Genomic DNA, 21,285 nt, shown 5'->3' on the forward strand with positions numbered 1-21,285 from the left:
ATGTATATAACTATGGTTGGGCGATATTTAAAAATTTGCCAACCAACAATCCATCGTCCATTGTCCAATAATCAACAATGGGCGATATATTCACGCATGCGCAGACTTTTTGATGGGTGGAGCAATGTAATTATGCACGGACCGATTTACAACACAGAAGAAGTCCAAACATGGATATATAAAGTCGCCAATTTGGGATTTCTTTGGCTTTAAACCAATGAAAGAGGTAAACTTAAGGATGTAACCAAAATGGTGTGCCGCTGACGTATAGTGCGAGCAAAGGACTGAAACATGACTAACTTGCATTAGCATGTATGTGTCCACCATCTGAATGTTTTTTTCTGAAAATAGGCTACTACCTTTCTTTCTTTCTGTTATGAGTTTGAGTAAATGAATCACTGCATTTGGGCACACTCTGAGGACGGTGTATCTACTCGCAGATGAAAGATGGTGCTGTTAAAACAGCACTATTATTTATTTTTTTTTCTGTTTACTGCTTCTATTAGCTCCATCATTATTAGCAAACTTACTCATGGGCAAATACATAAATAAATCGCCCTTGTAAAAACAATTGACGATAGGCTGTAGTCAATATATTCGTCCAATCGCCCAACCCTATACATAACCCATCTGCCCCATTCAACTCTCGTGCAAATTTCATTTCAAATCAGACTTTGACAGGCCAGAAGAGGAAAATGATGGAATAATCCTGTCCGTTTTTTCATATTTACAGTAAATTTTAAACAACATCTCACAAAAAAGGGAGCAGATCGAGCGTTTTGTAATCTTTATTCCAAAAAAACTGTTGGAACTGTTGCCATTAACAATCAACATTAGCATGTTGGTAAGAAAACCTTTTGAAATTAAGTTAACTAAGTATCCTGTATGTTAACTAGAGTTTGAGCATTTGTAACAAACATAACAGATAAAAATCTGTTGGAAACTCTACGAGTTATCCAGCGCACCTCACTCTGACTCATTTTTCCAGTGAACATCAGCAAGCAGTTCTGCATCTGTTATCTGAGTGTCAGGCCTGTGGTCAGTAGACCAGCATTGTTGTCCCTTGAGCTGTGCTAATGGCTAATAAAAATAATGTACTGATGTATTTACAGAACAGGAAACATCTTGTTTTCCCTTGTTTGTTCACTGTGGCAGCCAATAAATGCTTTTTTTATGTAACAGAATAATAAATATTGTCACATCAAAGACCATTTCTTAGAAACGGCTGGCCAATTCTTGGTCTTTCTTATCAGTTACCATTTATTTAAATATTTCAAACGTAAGCTATGTGGAAACGTGTGTGTGTGTGTGTGTGTGTGTGTGTGTGTGTGTGTGTGTGTGTGTGTGTGTGTGTGTGTGTGTGTGTGTGTGTGTGTGTGTGTGGCAGTGGCAGTGGCTCAGTGAGTCCCACCTTTCCCTCTGTGTCAGACAGGCTTTTGGACTCTGAACAATGGCAGAGTGCACATGGCTACATGCCAAGAGGAAGGTGAATTGTTTGTCTATCGCTGCACAAAGTGGAAATGAGGCTATATTGTCCTGCAGTCTTTCCAGATCGTAACTTAACATTTTAACTGTGACAATTTTGGAAATTATTACAAACAAATCCTTTTTTCCCTCCACAGTTACTAATAAATATATGGTACCTGTGTGTGTTAATAACAACTAAAACAAAGAGGCAATGAGCTTTTGAACCTTATTTGTAGATAGAATTGGTGGATGGGAGCAGCTTGTGCGTGGGTCAGGATACTGAAATAAGTAATGTCAAAGGCAGACACAAACCGCACAACGGACACGAGTTCCCGAGCAGCTTGTACTCAGTGAACTCTTCTGCTTTCACTTCAGCCCGTCTGTCGCCATGTTTACTTTCTCACTCCCTTTCAATGATAAAGTACAACACAGGTTTCAGTGACTGGTCAAATAACACATGTGCTAATAAACACACGCTTAACTGCATGTAAAATCACAATCATTGGGGGTTTTTTGGGTTTTTTTTTTCTTCAACTTTTTAACCTTTAACATTATTTGCATCTGTTTTGCCTCATCTGTCCACTGGTGTAGCAGCGTTTGGGTTGGCCCCAACAAACTGAGTTGTTGCCTTTGTTTGTTCAAAAATGTTTGAGTGCAGTTCCTGGCGAATGAGCCAGACTTTTTAAAGGCACAGAGATTTTTGCTGGTGTTTAACAGCAATGCTGTTATGATCCACCAGATTTGGTGCATTTTTGTTATTTGAATTAATTATAAATCTGTGTTGGGGAGTGTTACTTTACATCACACGATCGTTACAATTAAAATCCATTGAGAGCGTAACCTACTGTCATTACATTATATTGCAACAGTTCACAACAGCTTCTAGGACAATCGGCCAGTAAAAGACAGTAAATGTTGGTACTATTTTTTTTTAGCACTTATTGCACTTTTAGAGACAGCTTTTGACAATATTGCATGATAAAAGAAGACGGTGTTGAGTTAGAGTACTGGTCCTAGTTGAAAGTTTCCTCACATAAATACTGGATGTCAAGGCAATGCCATCCAGATTAAATATCTCTTTCACATATTCTGCAGAGCCAGATATAAAAACTTAATTTTTGTTTGGAGATTGCAGGTGCTTCCTTAAAATGTGGTGTATATTGCTTAAAAGAATGAAGGGAACACTTGATTCTCACAATCCAACACAAGGTCGGTTAAATTTCAGGTATAAGGAAGCATAAACCATGTCTGTTGCAAATGAAAGTAACATCAGGAGCACTAGAAATGCAACAAGATAAAAAAAGGAATGGTTGTAGAGGTGTTGGCCACAGATCATTGCTCTCTCCTGAGTAATTTTTCTCTATTTGCGATTTTTGCTGATGTCCTTGTCAATGCTGATAGGATGAGCTGCCCATTCAGGTTGCATAAGCAGTGTAGCTCCTCCAGCATGGCATACCCATAAGTGCCAAGAAGGGTTAAGTAAGTAAAACTTTATTTATATAGCACCTTTCAGGATATAAAATCACAAAGTGCTTCACAAGAGCCAACAATGTAAAAATAAATAAATAAATAAATGAATAAAAGCAGATTTAGAGAGATGTTTTTAACTGGCTTTTAAAAGAGACTGTACAGTCAAGTCCAAAGGAAGAGAGTTGCAGAGTCTGAAGGCCACTGAACAGAAGGCTCTGTCTCCTTTTGTTTTCAGCTTAGTATGGGGCATCATCAGCAGACCCTGGTCACAGGACCTCGGGGACCTATGGGTACAGAAGTCCTCTGATATAACCTAGTGCCTGTCCACGAAGAGCTCTCAGTGAGTGAAAGAATCTTAAATTTCACTCTGATGTAGACCGAAAGCCAGTATAGCTATATCAAGAGCAGCATTTTAAAGAACTTGCAAGCGTTCTTTGGGGGCTTTGCTAAGACATGTATACAGTGCATTGCAGTAATCCAATCGTGATGAAACCAAAGCATGAATGATCATTTCCAGTTTAGGACGTGACACAATGGATCTTAGTTTGGCAATATTTTTTAGATGATAAAAACAGGAGCGAACCAGAGACTTGATGTGCATATAAAGTAAAACTAGAGGTTCCATAATCAAGTTTCTTTAAAAAAAATTGCCAAACATTGAAATCAGTAGGTACCTTACTGGAGGCCAGTGAAACATTGACAATAGTGAGCACACTGGAACTAATGCACTGTAAGACATTTTTCAACAAAGATGTAGGTAAAATGTCCAGAGAGCAAGAAGAGGCTTTCATTGTACCAATAAGCTTCGCTAGCAGGTAAAGTTACTGCTGCAAAGCTGCGTAAGATAACTGGCCGAGCTGGTGTGGGAACCATCAACATAGATGCTGAGGAAAAGATATTATTTCTTACATTTCTGACTTTATCAACAAAAAAGGAAAGATAACGTTGACAGTCCTCATTTAAGAGTATAGGAGCAGTAGGTGTAGCAGAGGACTGTAAAACTGGTACTGATCTTGTTTTAAAAGGATAGATATAGTCTAAAATAGAAAGGCAATGTTAATAAAGTTAAATCAAAAGTCAGCTTTATTGTCAAAAACCATATGTACAGATAATAGACCGGAATTTGAAATTGCAGTGCTCCCATGGCCCTCAGTGTTACACTAAAACAACAGAAAGATAAAAAGAATTAAAATCTTATATACATTAAAATGATCCATTAGGATATCTACATCATTATAAGAGAATAAAAATAAATTAAAGCCTCAGAAAACGTGCTGGCAGTAGATGATTTTAATAAGAGCAGACCTCATAGTGAGCTGAAGACGGGGTCACAGTCACAGATAAATTAAAAATAACACTGCAGTGGTTGGAAATAAAAATGTCCTCAGAACAGAGAGAATCAACGGACAGACCCAAAGTAAAAACGAGTTCCAAAGGACAGTTGGGCTGGATAAAATTAAAAGTGTCCAGAGTCATTATCAGTATGGATGATAAAAATCCTTGACTACAACCAGTCAACGGTTTTAGGGTGGATGATTTAAAAAAAGTCACTAAAATCCTTTTTGTCATGCTGTTTGGAGCAGGTGAATGGTACACTACAGCACAATATAAAGGATCCTTTCCCCCGATTTTAATAACTTAAGACGACACCGAGGAGTCTGGAGAAACACTCATGAGATACCTGTGTTGCGGAAATCCAGGCCTATTACATCCAGGCAGGGATGTGGATGTAGAGAACCCCTCTGATATAATCCCAGGGGAGTAGGTGATCGGTAACGCCGCTGACATTTACCAGTACAGATGAGTCTGAGTTCATGTGCTTGTTTTCAGTCCAAACTCTCAAAAGACAGATGGTGTTGCAGGCAGTGTAACGTTCACCATTGAGTCTTTTTCATGTCAGTCCCATGTGCTCGATGTGAACCTGCTCTCATTTGCAATGAGAACAGGGCGCCAGTAGTGGTCTTCCAGTTCTGATGTTCAGCAGCAGTCTGCTCAGCCCTGCTTGGCTCTCATTGTGTAACAGCACATCTGCTGATATCTCCTCCACACTCCTCAGACTGTGTTGGGAGCTGCTGCTTGTATTGATGTACCACGCTGGAGGAGCTCGATTATTTGTGTAACCTGAGTGGACACACTGATATCCCTGAAGTTTAACTTAACCCCCTCTTGATGTAGTCGTGCATGTTTCATGCTGTGTACACAGGAGCAGAAGATCTGCCAGCGTTATGACCAGCTGATGGAAGCATGGGAGAAGAAGGTGGAGAGAATGGAGAACAACCCCAGACGCAAAGCCAAGGAAAGCAGAACACGGGAGTACTATGAAAGGCAATTCCCCGAGATCCGCAAGCAGAGAGAGCAGCAGGAACGCTTCCAGAGGTAAAAATGTAAAAAAAACCAACAACCCAGAGACATATGATTAGATATTTTTGGTACTTTTTTCACAAACACACTGATGCCTTTTGAACTTCGCAAAGTGAGGATTTGGTTTAAAGAGGTCAACATACAGATTAGGGTTAAACTGAAAGTAATTGGTTTTATTTTCAGTTTTGATCAATTTTCTTTTCACCAATCAATTTAATGATCTGTGAAATGCTTGCGGTTACATTCAGAGTGAAGTCCACATGGCTGCTTGTACTGTGTAGCGAGGAGTCATTCTGGCCATGCATGGAGTCTGATCAAAACACGTAGCGTGAGTTAAAATCATAAAAAAGGAATAGTGTACGCTGGATGTGATTAAAACTGAAGGCGCCACTGTGAATTTTCACTCTCGCAGGGATTTGATACATTAACAACAAGAACTGGCACTACACCTAGATGTTAAAATTGCCTTTTCTGTCTTTAAGAGGCCTGTTCAGCGATCTCTTAAATGGAGGGCATTTGGTGGTATGTAATGGCCTACTTTGGCTCTCTGGGTTTGAGACGGGGTCAGGGTCCAGAGTCTGGTTGTTCCTGGCGCTGGCGCTTTGTGCTTTAATTGAAATATCCACATAAGAGTTTTTATGTCAGCGCTATTCATGTAGACTGCTAGACCGTGAAGGAGGAAGCCAGTAATAACTGTTCAGGGAGACTGTTTTCTTCATTAATAACGGGCACAAGGACTTTGATCTTGAAGAGGGCTTTGAAAGTCCAAAATTTCCCTTTCTCAGCAATTTGTCCCTGAGTTTGGAGGTTTATTTTTTGTTTTTTTGTTCTTAAAGGGTGTCAATGTCAGCTAGGTTCTATACAGATGTTATGGATTACTCTCTCTCTTTTTTCTTTTCTTTTTTTTTTAACATTATTTTGACAACATTTGAAATAAATGATCAATATTGTAACATTTATAACTCTGCTTTTTCACAGGGTTGGACAAAGGGGAACAGGTCTGTCTGCAACAATTGCAAGAAGCGAACATGAGATTTCTGAAATCATAGATGGGCTTTCTGAGCAGGAGGTGGGTATTAAGTGGACATAATTTGAAATGTGCTATGAGGTTCCTATGCCACAGTCATGAGCAGCTGTAACCAGTTCAGCCACTCTGGCCCTCTGAGGGTTTCTTTTTTTTCCCCCCATTGCGCCAAACAGAAAGTAGAAATATTTAGATGATAATGAGTTCTGCTGATTCTGCGGTAACCACACTAGTCTTTCTGTAACTGCTTCACTATAAAAGCATCACTGGTTTTGTGGTATAATGCTTTTAATGTGAAACTGAAACAACCGAAACAGCTGGTTAAGCAAAAAGGAGTGAAACTGTAAAAGGAGGCTCTCGAACTCACATAGTTCAAACACTGCCTGTTTGAAAAGTGTCTAGGTTTTTGTGTATTTGGAGAGGGAGAGATGTCTCTTTTATCTCCCTTACTACATCACCTCAAATCATAAAGCACATAATCTTCATGAGTAAGCTGTAAGGTGGTGTATTGGTTAAGAGGGGTAACAGAGGCTGCTTTGTCTGTGTTCCACAGAACAACGAGAAGCAGATGAGACAGCTGTCAGTCATCCCACCCATGATGTATGACTCTGAGCAGAGGCGAGTGAAGTTCATTAACATGAACGGCTTGATGGACGACCCAATGAAGGTGTACAAAGCCCGGCAGTTCATGAATGTTTGGACCGAACACGAAAAGGAGATCTTCAAGGAGAAGTGAGTTGTTTTCGTTTTGCTGGTGGCACAAGATGTTACAGTCGCAATGTCTCCCTGTACTTCAGATGTGGTTTATGGGACTTAATGCTAGCTTGCTCTTGTGGTTTTGGCACATGAATAATCTGTGGATTGTTTGTGCAGGTTTGTCCAACACCCCAAGAACTTTGGCCTGATTGCCTCCTATCTTGAAAGAAAGGTAAACTGCAGTTAAAGTGTTTGTCATAAGACTGCTTATTCTGATCTTTTGTAAGAAATTTATGTGTTCATTTTGGTTCCTATTTTTGTAGGTCTGCAAATCAATCAAATTTTATATGTATGGCACTTTATATGCAGGTCAGTGTAGTTCAGAGTGCTTGAAAGATGATTTATAAGCCAATAATAAGTAATACAATAATACAAATAATACCCGGCAAAATAAAAGTATGGAGTGCTTTGACTGCTCTGGGAGATGGGCCCTGTGAAAGAATCAATACATTTACCAAAAACAAAAAAATTAGTAGATGCATGGAATAATAAAATAGAAAAAATAGAAATTATTAAAGCTGCAAGCAGCAATGAGAGGGCCCTCCCATTCTGGTGTACCTCCAAGCGTGATGTGGTCAAATTTTGCTGAACGCCCCCAGACCTTTTTGATCCTCTTGGCATGTTACACATGTGTACCAAATTTCATTCATGTAGCTCAAACCATGCGCTGGTTGTACTATCATAAGTGACGCCATTGAGCCATTTCCTGCTCTCTGTATGTGAATCCAATAAAATATGTACATTTTCACCAGACCTTACACATGTGCAAAATTTTATGATTTTTTTTTTTTTGCATTATAAAGCCTCAAAAAGGTGTTCAAAGACATAAAATAATAATAATAAACAGAACAGATACAATAGGGCCTTTGAACATTTTGTGCTCAGGCCCTAAAAAGCAAATACAGTTGCATCACAAAATAGAATAAAATGATGAATAAAATGAAAAAGCTTCCATCAGCAAATAAAAACAAGTTGGTGTTAGAAAGTAAATAAAAAATAAATGAAGTGATGTCTATAAAGCAGACTTCTTTGTACACTTACAGTGGATATAAAAAAGCATAACACATCCAGGATTTTTTATGTTAAAACAAATAAGACTGCAATAAATTTCAAACCTTTTCCACCTTTAATATGCCCTACAATTTGGACAATTCAGCTGAAAAACAAACATAATCTGTTAGGGAAAAAATAGATAGTTGATAATAATAAACCAGGTTTAAGAACGGGAAATTCTTAAATTTGATATTCCTGTTTCAGTGTGTTGCTGATTGTGTCCTATACTACTACTTGACCAAAAAGAACAACAACTACAAGACACTGGTGAGGCGAAACTATGGAAGACGGAGGAGGAACCAGGTAAATCAAACACTTTTTAAAAATGTGATGTCGCTATTTTCACACTGGTACTGCAGCCCTAAATGTCTGATACACTGGGATCAGACATTAAAGAGTCTTAATGGTCTAACCAACCAAATCTCTGTGTAATGTGAGAGCAGCATAGGTGCGGTGAATTCAGTGGGCCACAGGGTGCTGTGCATCCTTTCTTCTGCATGCTGTACAGGGAGCACCCTCACTTAAACCAGACCTTTAAATCACACCCCCACTTAAATCAAACCAACCTGATTCACCCAAGATTTACAGAGTTCATGTGTTTTATTTATTTTCTTTTTACTAGTGTCAGTAACACGATGATGGATTTGTCTTTCACAGGCTTCTTTTATTAATAGGAAATTAGGTCAACTTTAGCAGTAAAATACCCTGTAAGCACTGGAAATAACAAATTATACAGTATGTCACTTGGCCTTATATTAAAACCATTGTTATGGATGGGCAGAGCGTTTTCATCTGGCCATGACATGTCATTATTTCACAGTCTGCAGCACTGCCTTCGTCTTACTCTTACACACCTGTTTCATTTCTCATCAGACTGACGGCTGATAAATATACACATATGCTACATATATTACACAAGGACCACACCCCAGACTCTGCTTTGCTCGCAGTCTTCAAGGGCCAGAGAGAGCAACCTGAAAGCAGGGTTGACATTTACTTAATAATAATAATAATAATGGATTGCATTTATATAGCGCTTTTCGGGGGGCCTCAAAGCACTGTACAATTCCACTATTCATTCACTCTCACATTCACACACCGGTGGAGGCAAACTACAGTTGTAGCCACAGCTGCCCTGGGGCAGACTGACAGAGGCGAGGCTGCCATATCGCGCCATCGGCCCCTCTGGCCATCACCAGTAGGTGGTAGGTGAAGTGTTTTGCCCAAGGACACAACGACCGAGACTGTCCGACCCGGGGCTCGAACCGGCAACCTTCCGATTACATGAAGAACTGCCAACTCTTTGAGCCACGATCGCCCACTTAAGCTACGAGTAGTGAGATTATTACAATATGGGTTCAGTTTGACACAAACACTATCTGCACACGATAAAATATAAATAACCTCTGAGTTACTGAAATATAAATTAAAGTGTGCAGTGAAGTTTGGACAGTGAAAAATGTCGTCCAGGATTGGGTAACCTGACACTGTTGGTCTGACTTAAGTTTCTTAAATTCTTAAAAGACAACACTGTATAGATGAACAAGTTTATTAAAACGTCTCTTCATTTTTAATCTAGCCAGCAGTTTTGTTTTCTGGCATGGAATCACCATCATGCAAAGCCATGAAGAGTGCTGCTTTGTTGAAAATTGTATTAATTATTTTAAAAGTGGAGATACATTAATTTAATATTAATGTATTTTTTGAAAAGAAAATACTATATGTATTGTGGCAGTTACTTATTAAGTGCTGAATCTGCAATGCTAGAACACACAGAAAAGAAAAGTGAGTAAAAAAGGAGGTGTATGATTGAAAAGCTGTGCAGAAATACAGAACAGTGATTCAGAGACATGAAATAATTCCAGATTTTTGTGAATAATTCAGAGTAAGCTGGAATTCTTTTGAGATGATGCTACTTTCATCTGCCGCATGGGTCTCTCAAAAGACTTACTTGTCCCGGCATCAAGCAAAGAGACAAAGCGGAGCCGCGTCTTCCTTTGAAGCCTCAGTGTGCGAGCACTGTCAGATATGGAATGTAAACTTTGTTGATGCTAAAAGGAAACCTTTAGAGAGACATACATATGATTGTTGTCTTGGCTGCATCATTTTAAGTGCAGCCATCTCCTAACTCTGATTAAAATCAGTGCCAAATGTCAGCCAACACGTTCTGTTGGATTATTCTCCTCCCTGTTGGACTTTCCCCAGTTCACTATAGTCTGTGTACAGGACATTCTGTCTCTGTGGCGTACATCTACTGTGCAGTACAATGGGTTGGTTGTAGACCATTTCTCTACATAAGCAAAAAAGCTGCCAGCAGCTGAGAGAGAACTTGACTTTTCTGTGACACATGAGGCCAACTATGAGCAGAGAAATGTCTTTCTGTATCGCCAGTTTCTGAGCTTATGATTGGTTGGACTTGTTGAAACCACTTTTTGTTTAACTTGTGGACGCTGGTATGTGATGTGGTGGATTGTTGTATACTGTTTACATTAACCGTTTTACTTGCATGCATAATAAGCAAGTCGGCTCTGTTGCAGATGCTGATTGATGCAGATTCCGAACTGCTTTTCCAAACAGTGGATGTTAAAGAAGGCTGTATACAGTAAATGGCCCTTTCTTTGAAAAGATTTTAAATTGTCAGAGTGATTATGGCTCTTACAGTCTTCTTTCATTCACAGATGAACTATAAAGGGTCCTTACCTGATTGATGAACATTGATTGATACTTAACTAGCCCAGGTCTACTTTTTTAGCTCACTAGAAAACATCAAAGTGTGAGCAATTTGTAATTTTTGTCACTTCGGAATGAAAATATTTAGTTCTTTTGTCACTTCTAAAGTAAAATCCCATCATCCTGTGATTCAGGGCAGTTCATTAAATAATTCAGTGTGTTGTTTTTTCCCCCCATATACAATGGATTATTATTAATATTCGTAATAATGCACATCAGGACGTAGTGCACTTTTTAAGCTTTTTGTGCCTTAACAACTGCAGCTCAAGTGAGCAGAGTGAGTCATTAGAGTTGGAAGAAAAAGGACAAGAGTGAGCAAGAGTAAAGCAGTGGAATGTAGGGCGAGTGAGTGAAGCTGAGTGAAAAAAATCCTCAGTGAGACCGAGTCAGCGCTGGCAGCTTATCTGCTGTGTGCTGCTTTTTTTCTCTCTCTCTTTTTTTCTCCTCCTCGTTTTCCATTTCCTCTTTCTTCTGTTCTTCTGAGAGCGAGAGCGAGAGAAAGAGATATTCACCCCTCTCTGAGACGGCTGAGTTGGTACAGCCCGGCCATCTGACGGGCCCAAAAATCTCACTGTGCTGCTGTGAGTGCCAATCAAAGAGGAGTGCTCGACAGGGATTACCTTGAGTGACCCTGCATAGATTAGTGTGTGCATGTGAGATGGACAATTCTTTGGGCGGCTTAAGCGGCCTGATGACACGCTTTCCCGGAATATGTGTGGTTGTGCCGTGGCCCGGCAGCCCTTCTAAGGAGCTCTACTATGGTGCTGTCCTCCCCCTCTACTGCTACCGTTACCACCGCTATGGAAGCACCGGAGGGTAAATTCTCATTCGCACCACTGGTAAGCTGTGGCTCTCAGCGAAGGAAAGGGATTTTTATGACCAGCAAATGAGCTTACAGGTATGTCACTAACTGTAAAACCAGAGTTTTTAGTTTTGAGTTGAAGCCAGTTTACTTCTGTTGCTTTAGTCTGGGAGTTGATTTCTTGATTCCTCTGTTGCCTGTTTCTTCGCCTGCCTATTGAAACGTATTAGGACCTCTGCTGCGATGTTTTTTTTTTTCCTTCTTTTTGAAAAAAATTCAAATCCATGATATGTGGTCATGCCTGTTTTGTATGTGCTTTGAGAAAATATTGGAAATTGCTTCAATGTCATGTTCATGCAGTGACATTAGCTACACGTTAACAGATTTAGCATATTTAAGCACATTTAATCCTCAAGTAGATACACGAGCAGATGACAAGTTGAATAAAAATATGAGATGTTGTAAGATGTCGGGCCACATCATTCTGCTTAAACGGCTTCAGCGAGCCTCGACTTTGACAATAATTAAATACGTTTCTGGAACTTTATTAAAACAATGTAACTATACCCTGACTGATCCTGGAGTTTTTGGCTGATTGCCAATACAAATGTTAGGGAGTAAATTCAGATATCAATATATCAGCTGATACTGAGTTTCCCACACTTAGACTTTACTTTGGCATAGTGCCCAACCAAATATACTTAGCATCGCATTTTAGCTTTGCGGTTTTTTTAAATCTGTGGACAATAATCTTACTTTTGTTTTGCCCATCTCGTGTTTTCCCACCAACAGGCCATCAGCCCTGTTTTTCAGATGCGGAGTCCTGCTTTGCTGTGGTAATTGGTTCATGAGCTGCTCCACAGTGTAGTTCAAAAAAAGTTAGCAACTTTGGTCTAATTTGGATTTCTGTGAGGAATCTCTGTAGAGCCTACAAAGTAACCTACGCAAGTGGCGAACGTCATTGCCAGCATTTCTGTTGTGCTGCTGCATTATGTGTTTATCACCATGTGGTCGTGTTAAATAAAGTGTCAGCCGATGGAAACAAATAAAATGCTGAGACTTTTTTCCCTCCTGGGTCTCCACTCTTTCTAGTGGTCAGGTTGTTTTGTTTAGTTGTTTTTCCCCAGAAGAAAACATATTTGTCTCTCAAGTTTTTTCACTTTTTTTGTACATTACCTCACATAAGGCCAGAAAATTTTTGTCACTTGTGATTCCTTATACTGATGAAGTGATTATTATTCATTATTACTGGGATGATGGCTGTTAATCTCTTACTGATAAATCCCAAAACTGTGGTAAAAACATAGCTGGAAATGCACAGGAGGAATTGATGGTTCTCAAGAGGCCAATCACGGTTAGGGATGGGTATCGAAACCCGGTTCTTGTTGAGAACCGGTTCCCACTGTTTCGATTCCTTGGAATTTTTGCCATTTTTGCAAACGATTCCCTTATCGATTCCAGTCGCCCCGAATGATGTCACCATGTTGCGGAGCGTCATTTACCTGGCAGGAAACACAGCACCTAAGCGGCTCAAACGCTCAAAAGTTTGGTTATACTTTACGAGAACGGATGACAACAGGGCAACTTGCAAAGTAGATATTTCATTTAAGGGAGGAAACACTACGAATATGCAAAAGCATTTGCTCACAAAACACGCGATAACCTTAAATGAATGTCGTGTTTTTAATTCCGCTCCGGACTCGTGAATCATGTAGTTACAATTCTGAGGAGGTGTACTTCGGGTTATGCTGAAGGTTACAAGGTAGAGTTTCAGAGGGGATTGCAGTTACGATGTAGTTAGGGTGTAGATTTCCCACTGAAGCATACATCCCCAGTTTCCACAAAGCCACAGTTACCTCAGCTGTGGTGTTACTTTGGTTCAAGTGCATTAGACAGTGCTGAGGAACATAAACAATGGAGCCCCTACTGGAAAAATTCTGTCATGGCACCATTTTGAAATTATCCCAAATTTATTTTGTTGCTGCATTATGTTTTCATACCTGTACATAACAGGATGGCATATACTGAGATTCAGTATATCTGTGACAGCCCAATATCTGTGAGGCTTTATATGGAGCTATTCTTCCAATAGATCTTCCCTCATTAGGTGTTTTAGTCGTAGTATTGGAGAACTTTGTTAAACATGTACCTCATATGTATTTAACTTGACTGAAATTGTGTGAAAACCACTTTTACCACTCAGTTTCACTATAGATCTTTATATGTTATAACTTCGCTCTCCTCCACCGCTAGCTGGCTGACTAACAACAGCACAAGCAAGAGTTGGCTCACAAAACTGGTTTTAGCACATACTTTTACAGTGCCACCATCTGGCAACAGACCTCTCTGCAGGCAGATGGGCAGACCCTGGAGTGGAGCAGACAGCGAAGGCACTAGCTCTGCTTGATCATAAACTACACTTAAGTATCCTTGGGCAAGATACTGAACCCCAAGTTTCTCTCCGATGCATTTATCTGAGTATGAATGGGTGAATGAGGCATGTTGTGTAAAAAGCTTTGTGTGCTCAAGTAGTAGTAGCGCTGTATAAGAACCAGTCGCATAACTACATAGGGATCGGGCGACCTTATCCTGGAAGAAACCACTTGGTCAGAGGATAGAAGCGTCCAATTAGAACAACTTGTGTTGTGGTAAATTGCCCACCCACCCTCACCTATCAGGTGTAAAGCAAAGATTTTTGCAGACATTTTTATTTATTTGTCTGGCACTGTGAAACGTGCATGCATAGCTGGTACATTGTATTGGACTGGAGCATTCCATTCATTCCTAAATGAGAAAATGTACTCAACTCAGACCCAGGTGGACCCTTATAAACCATAGTAAACAGGGAAAATGATGATACTGATGTCACCCATCATCGTTTATATAGACACTTTAGGTGTTGACACTCAGAAGAAACCTCTGTATGAGCACTGGTAAAGGAGTAGAAGTGATTTCTTAGCTAGACACAGAGCACATAAGGTATGAACTGAGGTTGCAGGTTGTACCATTCTACTTGTGCAAGGTGATTACTCTTTGACCTTCAGTTTGTTTTGCCACAGTATTCCTTAATAGCCTCTTTCTCAGTTTCCTGCCAGTTTTTGAAGCCATGAAGTAGATTTTATTGGTTTATAGTTCTTCCCCACGCAGTGCTGGATAGTAACCATGGCAACTTTCTTTTCTTTTCTTTTTTTTGGGACAAGTTGCTACACTGTGCTTAGGAGAAACCACCAGGTGTGCATAGCATTTTCATAGAACTTGGAGTGGTTTGACAGTTTTTAATCTTTTTGGGTTCCTTTACCAGAATCCTTATAAAAATGTGTTTTCCTAGTATTTGTCTTATGTGTGATAGCAATAACTAATGAATATTAGGACTGTAGATGATCCATAGTAATAATCTTTTTGTTTTTTTAAAATTTCCTATTCCCACAGTGGAATGGTTTGTAGAAAGAGTGAGAGATTCCTCGGGTGGCCTGAGTTCTGTGGTAGGAAAAAGAAGATTGACTTGTGGCTCTGTCATTTCCTAAATTAAATACAACTTGTGAATCAGCAAAAGACGGGAGAAATTAAAACTCTTAAAATATTCAAGACAGGTCAGGAAAGAGCTTCATTTAAAAACACTGAAGAGCCACAGAGACTCGCTGACTTTGGGAGAACATCTGTGTAGAAGCTCTTTACGCAGTGTGGGAGAAGAGGCAGGAATGCCATGGCTCTATGGCCATCTCCAAAGCAAACACGAGCATTCCCTGACCAAACCAGAACAGCGCCTCACAGAAGGACATGCATGGGGAGAATAAACTGGGCTGCTGTCCTTTGCAAAGAAAGGTCTTTGAATTGGCAAAACTGACCAAAAAGCAAGCGTCTCATGCTACTGTAGGTAGACAGTGAGTCAAGAGTTAAATCCAAGTGATAGGTTGTACTCTATCAATCCATCCATCCACTAGTAATCCCAGCTTCAGGCATGCAACACTTAAAGGCTGCATCATCATACTGCACGATCGATTCATTCATCTATTTTCTTAACTGCATATCCAACTTAGGGTCACAAGAGGCAAGTTTACACCCTGGACAGGTCATTAGTCAATTACATTATAGGCACTATATTATGCAATATTGTTACATGGATAGCATGGATTACATTGATTTTTTTTAAGTAGCTTGTGATCAACAGTTTTGACAGTTAAACAGCAAATTGCAACAACGTCAACCATGAACCATCAAAGTTTCCAGTTATGTGGACAATTAATTTAAAGGAAGCTCTGTGCACAGACTAATAGAGTTTATGGGAAAACTTGAGGACAGCACCACGTGCAGTTTTCTCGCATACTGTTGATTTGATTTCTCCTGTGTGTGTCTGTGTGCGTGTGTCCATTATGATGTAAAAACTCTCCGATACACTATCAGACTGGCTAAAGCAGCCACTAGTTCTTCAAGTTGAACACAGACTATTGTTCTACAGGAGTCGAGGCTGACTCCATTAAACTATGTTACAGTTTTCTTATTGCTTTTTTTTTGTGCTGTGTAGATTTTACTGTATAACAAGACAGCCAGACTCCTTGTGTGCAGAGACATGTTTTTGTAAAATAGACAAGACAGCCACATCCTTTTTTTTTCTTCTTCTTCTCCCCTAAGTGGTACCCGTGTCTTCATTCTATTTTCCTGCCCATATCTTTTGCCTTTACCATTGAGCGAAACACATTCCTTGGCCCCATCTGGTACCAGCATGGAATCTTTGGCTTGGCGTAGCCAGACTTGTTGCAGTGCAGCTCTTTCACTGAAACGGGCAGGAGAAAGCATTCTGTGGTGAACCACGCCAGCAATGATGATAAAGAATGCTGCTCTGTCCTCAATCACTCCATCTGGCTTGTGTTTTGTTTTTCTTTTTAATTCACATACAAATGATATTTTCACCCCATTCATATAGGTTTAATATTGAGTGAGTTAGTATTAAGTGAACTAATTTGCTTTGATGCAGTTTGTTTGTTTGTTTGCAGGACTACTCAAGCAGTCTCAAGCTGTTCTTGTTATCTGTTGGCAGTATGATATAAAGTTCATGAATAGTTAAGTGAGACACGAGAACTGGCCACACATCAGGGTTCTTCATTCTGTAATTAGGACAAACACATAAAAGAGAACACTGTCTGCAATATTGGTTGTTTATGCTGGATAATAAAAATACAGTATAGGGTCACATCTAAAGAAGAGCGTACAAAGCTTGTTAATCTTCTGCCATATTTTGAGTTTTGCTGTAATTTGTGCAGATGAAAAGTAAGAGTAATCAATGAGGGGCAACATTTGTTTTTATCGTTTTATTACTGAACATTTAACCTTACTGTTTAGGTTGTGCTGTATGATAGTGAAGCAGCATCAGACTGGCGGAAGGTGAAACAAGCCCTTTGAGGGGGGAGAAAGATAAAATGCTTTTGTAGTGGTTGGAACTGCTTGAAGTGTCTTACTGGGTAGATTTTTACATTTGAATTGAAGCATTGATAAGACTTTGCTCTGTATAATAGTCTCCCTCTTTGAGTTCTTGATTTATATCAATCTTGGAAGCCATCGGCTGGTCTGCTGACTTTCGTCTGTAGCCTCTGGGAGAGCGGCCAATTTTTTGGTTCTTCCAGTGTAGCCAACGGATATCCAGGCAAAAATTCCCATTCATATCCGCTGGTTGTTGTTTGTGAATGCAGATAATTTCAAATGGACAATCGACATTGCTAAGATGTTAGCCGATGGTTATCTGGTGCATTCTGACAAATGCAATCCTGTTTTTTGTGCTCCGCACGGGCTGTTAAACTACATGGAAGCAAAGCCTACACAAACAGGGTGGTTCAGTGGCACCTTGACTACAAGCAGATTATAAACTGAAAGCTTGTACTACCAAAAATCTTGTCAGATTCTGCATTTTCATATGAAGAATGCATTTTTAGAGATTATACTAAGTTTGAACAAATAAAATGTCTTTAACTAATCCACACTGTACTTAATGCTACTTCTTAATGCTCAATATTTCCCCCATGTGCTCTTGTCTTCAGCAAATAACACGTCCCTCACAAGAAGACAAGTCAGACGAGAAGAACGAAGAGGACAAGTCTGAGAAGTCAGAGAAAAAAGAGGACGAGGAAAAGAAGGACGAGGAAGAGAAAGATGAAAAGGAGGATTCTAGGTGAGTTATGAATAGTTGTTTGTCCTCGTGTCACCATTAGGCCCTGCAGGTAAAAGTCCTGTTTGTTTGATGTCAGTGTTTGATCCATTCACTCTGTGAGAAAGGATGTCATGGTTACATATGCTGTATTATATTTCACTGCTTTCAGTTAGCTGTAGTTATTAGGAAAGAGTTCACTTTTGATACCCAGCGACCCTGTACACTTTTGTACTTTAAATTAAGGTGTATTGCAGTGTATATTAGTGGTTCTTGGCTAATAGACAGACAACTTGCTAACTTGTAAATTTGTCTGTCCAGATTGTCTACGCCCAATCTCTAATAAGGTGTGTGTATGTGTGTGTGTTCAGTCAGCGAGGAGAAAGAACAGGTTACCGTAAGAGAGCTTGTTATTGCGGAGCCAAAAGCGAATAGATATTTGCAGTACCAACAGCTAAAAGCTGTGTTTCCCTGTCCAAAACCACAGGGACATTGGCAAGGACAAAGAAAAGTGTGACGGTGGGGAAGACGACGACGGAAAGGAGCAAAACACGCCGCGTGGCAGGAAGACTGCCAACAGCCAGGGACGCCGTAAGGGAAGGATCACCACACGCTCCATGGCCAATGAGGCTGCATCTGTGGCAGCTGAGGAAGCACCTCCCACTGCCCCCGAGCCTTCCTTGCCAGATCCACCACAGTTCCCTAAAACTGATCCAGCTCAGAAGGCCATGAAGGAGCCTGCAAAACCCCAGACTCCAGTAGCTTCCATGGATGCTGCTAAAGGTGAATACTCTCAGGATAGAGTCTGGGGTCTGGAGTGTTGTGAATTTTTGTGCACCACATTCAGTCGTATACTATTTAGGGAATGGGATTAAAATGTTAACAAAAGCAGTTCAATACTATGAAAGTATACATAGTTGGAACATTTTAAACATGACCCACAGCAATCTGTCAGCGAAAGCAAACTGCAGTTAATTTTTCTCTCGTCACTTCTTGTATTATGAGCTAACATGAATACCTATTAAAACAAGGTTGCAATAGAGACATAACACTCAAAGAGTGCTAAACTCATACTTGTGCATGAAAGTTCTACATCCGAGAAGGTGTCGTTTAAACTTCCAGAGGAAAAAACAATAATAATTCAAAGTGACTGGCTAAATAAGTTCTTGTGGTCATTTAAAATGGCTGCCATGTGTCAGCTTCTAGAAAGACTTTGGTACACGATGTGTTAGAATATTGCTCTGTTGGATTTCTTCTCATTAAAAATGTGTAGACTTTAAAGGTGGGAATAGTTTAAAAATGGAAAGTTGGCTCAGGTACTCATTGCCAGGTGTGTGCATTTCCCTCAGGAAGCTGTTTGCAGTCTGTCTCTCATCAGTGGACTGCTGTAGTTGTGTTCTTGTCATGGTACTCCTTTACACACTTTCAGTACTTGACGTCTGTCGCTCTGAGGGTGATAGCTCAGGTTACCAGTTACCCAGCTCCCTGTCTTTTAAGTTTCTCTTATAATTGAAGCACTCTTCTGCCACCCATGTTTAGTGCCATCTTCTGTCAGTACGGAATGCAACGTCATGTGGTTGGTTGGTTGCGGCTAATAGACTTACAATAGTTTATGTTAGCTAACTAGTGACAGAATCAACAACTGAGGGGAAAATAAGCACACTAAAACTAAAGGTCAGTTTAGGGGGATCACTTTTGTGCTGCCCCTGGCTGCAACAATGAGTTTTATGTTTAGAAAAAGAGGATATACTGTCCATTTTCACTGTCTCCTTAGCAGTAAGTTGCTTTATGTTGTTTGGCTAGCTGAACTCAAATGGGAAAATCCATCTGCTAGCTGTAATGTTTGGATTTCTAAAGCACTTTATGAATGTGTGGAGGAGAACCTGTTGGAGTCACCAGACCGAAAAGCTGGAGTCCAACACTCCAGCCAACACCGAGCCGTATCATAACCTGACAAAGCAGATGTTTGCATGATGCGATCAACGCTATTTTATGCAATAAAATATTCTCTCTTTTCCCAACACAACCAAACAGTTTACAAGATCAAAGGTTGCTACGAGCGTACACATGTAGTAAACTGTGATGTTGTAAACTGTTTGGTTTCTTACCAAAGACCATTGGAAATCCTGACATCCATCGGCATGTCCACTTACATTTGGGCTTCGCTTTTCCTTACTTCTAATATGAAATAATGAAGTCAATGAGATAATGTGAAGAAAAAACAAAAGGTCTCCAAAAATTGTGGCATCTCTTCCTCAGAGCCTCCACTTTGTTTTTGTTTGTTTTCTTTCTGTCTATTGCACACTTCGACCTAATTTTTCTGCCCACATACTGCTGATGGGATTCCTGATTGTGCTTTGGTAAGAAACTTAGTTATGTTTGTGGTGTGGTGTTGTTATGTATGTAGTAAACTGTTTGGCTGTGTTTGGGCAAAGAAAGATTATTTTATTACTAGGGGTGCAACGATACACAAAATTCACGGTTCGGTTCGGTTCGATACTTTGGTGTCACGGTTCGATATTTTTTCGATACAAAAAAAATGTTCATGCCTTTTTAATTTGTCATTTATTAAAATTATAAATATATATTTTAACTCAAAAGTACAGTTTTTAAATTTAACCCTAACCCTTGTGCGTGTTTTTTATTTTGACAGCGAATGCGCACCTGCGGACCACTTATGTGCAGCCCTGGTTATTTAGCTCGTCATATTGCAGCCACAGAAATTCTTTTGTGCATGAAACCATAAAGCTGCACTTTCTTTTTGCCTTATAGTCTGATTTGTCATAACTTCTCCGTTTTGTGGTAAGCTTTTCTTTGGCTGTCACTTCTTCACCCTGACCTGTCTTATTTGGCTCAGCAGAACTAAAATATATATCTGTCTGTGAAGGTTCTCAGTCATCCAGGTCATCGTAGTCAAATATAAATCCTGCTGCTTTTACACACGCACTCACATAAGCTCAGCGATTCTCTGCGCGATCAACCTCTCACATGTTTAAGCTGCGGGAGATTTCACTTGTCATGTTTGCATAGTAAGCTAACAATTAATAAGATGATGTCAGAGGAATTGGTGCACAAATTATCATCACTCACAGATCAGTGCTGTCGCTCTCTATACACAGTTGGGGCGATTGCAAAGTGAAAGCAAAAAACAAGCGCAAATTCAAACGCGATTTCAATATGTCACATATTGACAGTGGCTCACCGATGCCAATGACATAATTACCCAGCTACATTTCTGAAAGAATGCAAAAGCATTGACATATATTTTTCCTTCCTACAAAAGCCCGACGGGCAGGGCAGAGATAGATTTTGGTACCCCGACTGAAAAAATCGCTAGCTCCGGGACGTCGGGCTAGCGATATTGCGAGCCCTGTATCTGATTGAGGAATCACTCATCTTTGGAAAAGAGAGTTTATTACAGAGAAATGTCTCTTTCCAAAATAAAAGCTATACTATCCGCTTCTTCTGGGCTATATTCTCAGCAGC

At 40.0% G+C, this 21,285-nt stretch overlaps 1 protein-coding gene across 5 annotated transcripts in view; it reads left to right on the forward strand.

Annotated features, from left to right (window-relative positions):
- Positions 1-21,285, forward strand: part of ncor1 (nuclear receptor corepressor 1) — a 60,701-nt gene that overhangs the window by 16,579 nt on the left and 22,837 nt on the right. For all 5 annotated transcript variants that reach the window (XM_004557413.5, XM_012920791.5, XM_004557414.5 and 2 more), the window contains exons 10-16: positions 5,141-5,313; positions 6,277-6,367; positions 6,876-7,054; positions 7,196-7,250; positions 8,336-8,434; positions 17,693-17,823; positions 18,287-18,582. In XM_004557413.5, coding sequence (XP_004557470.3) covers positions 5,141-5,313; positions 6,277-6,367; positions 6,876-7,054; positions 7,196-7,250; positions 8,336-8,434; positions 17,693-17,823; positions 18,287-18,582 — 1,024 coding nt within the window. The remainder of the gene's footprint in view (positions 1-5,140; positions 5,314-6,276; positions 6,368-6,875; positions 7,055-7,195; positions 7,251-8,335; positions 8,435-17,692; positions 17,824-18,286; positions 18,583-21,285) is intronic.

The sequence above is a fragment of the Maylandia zebra genome, linkage group LG10 (assembly GCF_041146795.1).
Source record: "Maylandia zebra isolate NMK-2024a linkage group LG10, Mzebra_GT3a, whole genome shotgun sequence".
Lineage (NCBI taxonomy): Eukaryota > Metazoa > Chordata > Actinopteri > Cichliformes > Cichlidae > Maylandia > Maylandia zebra.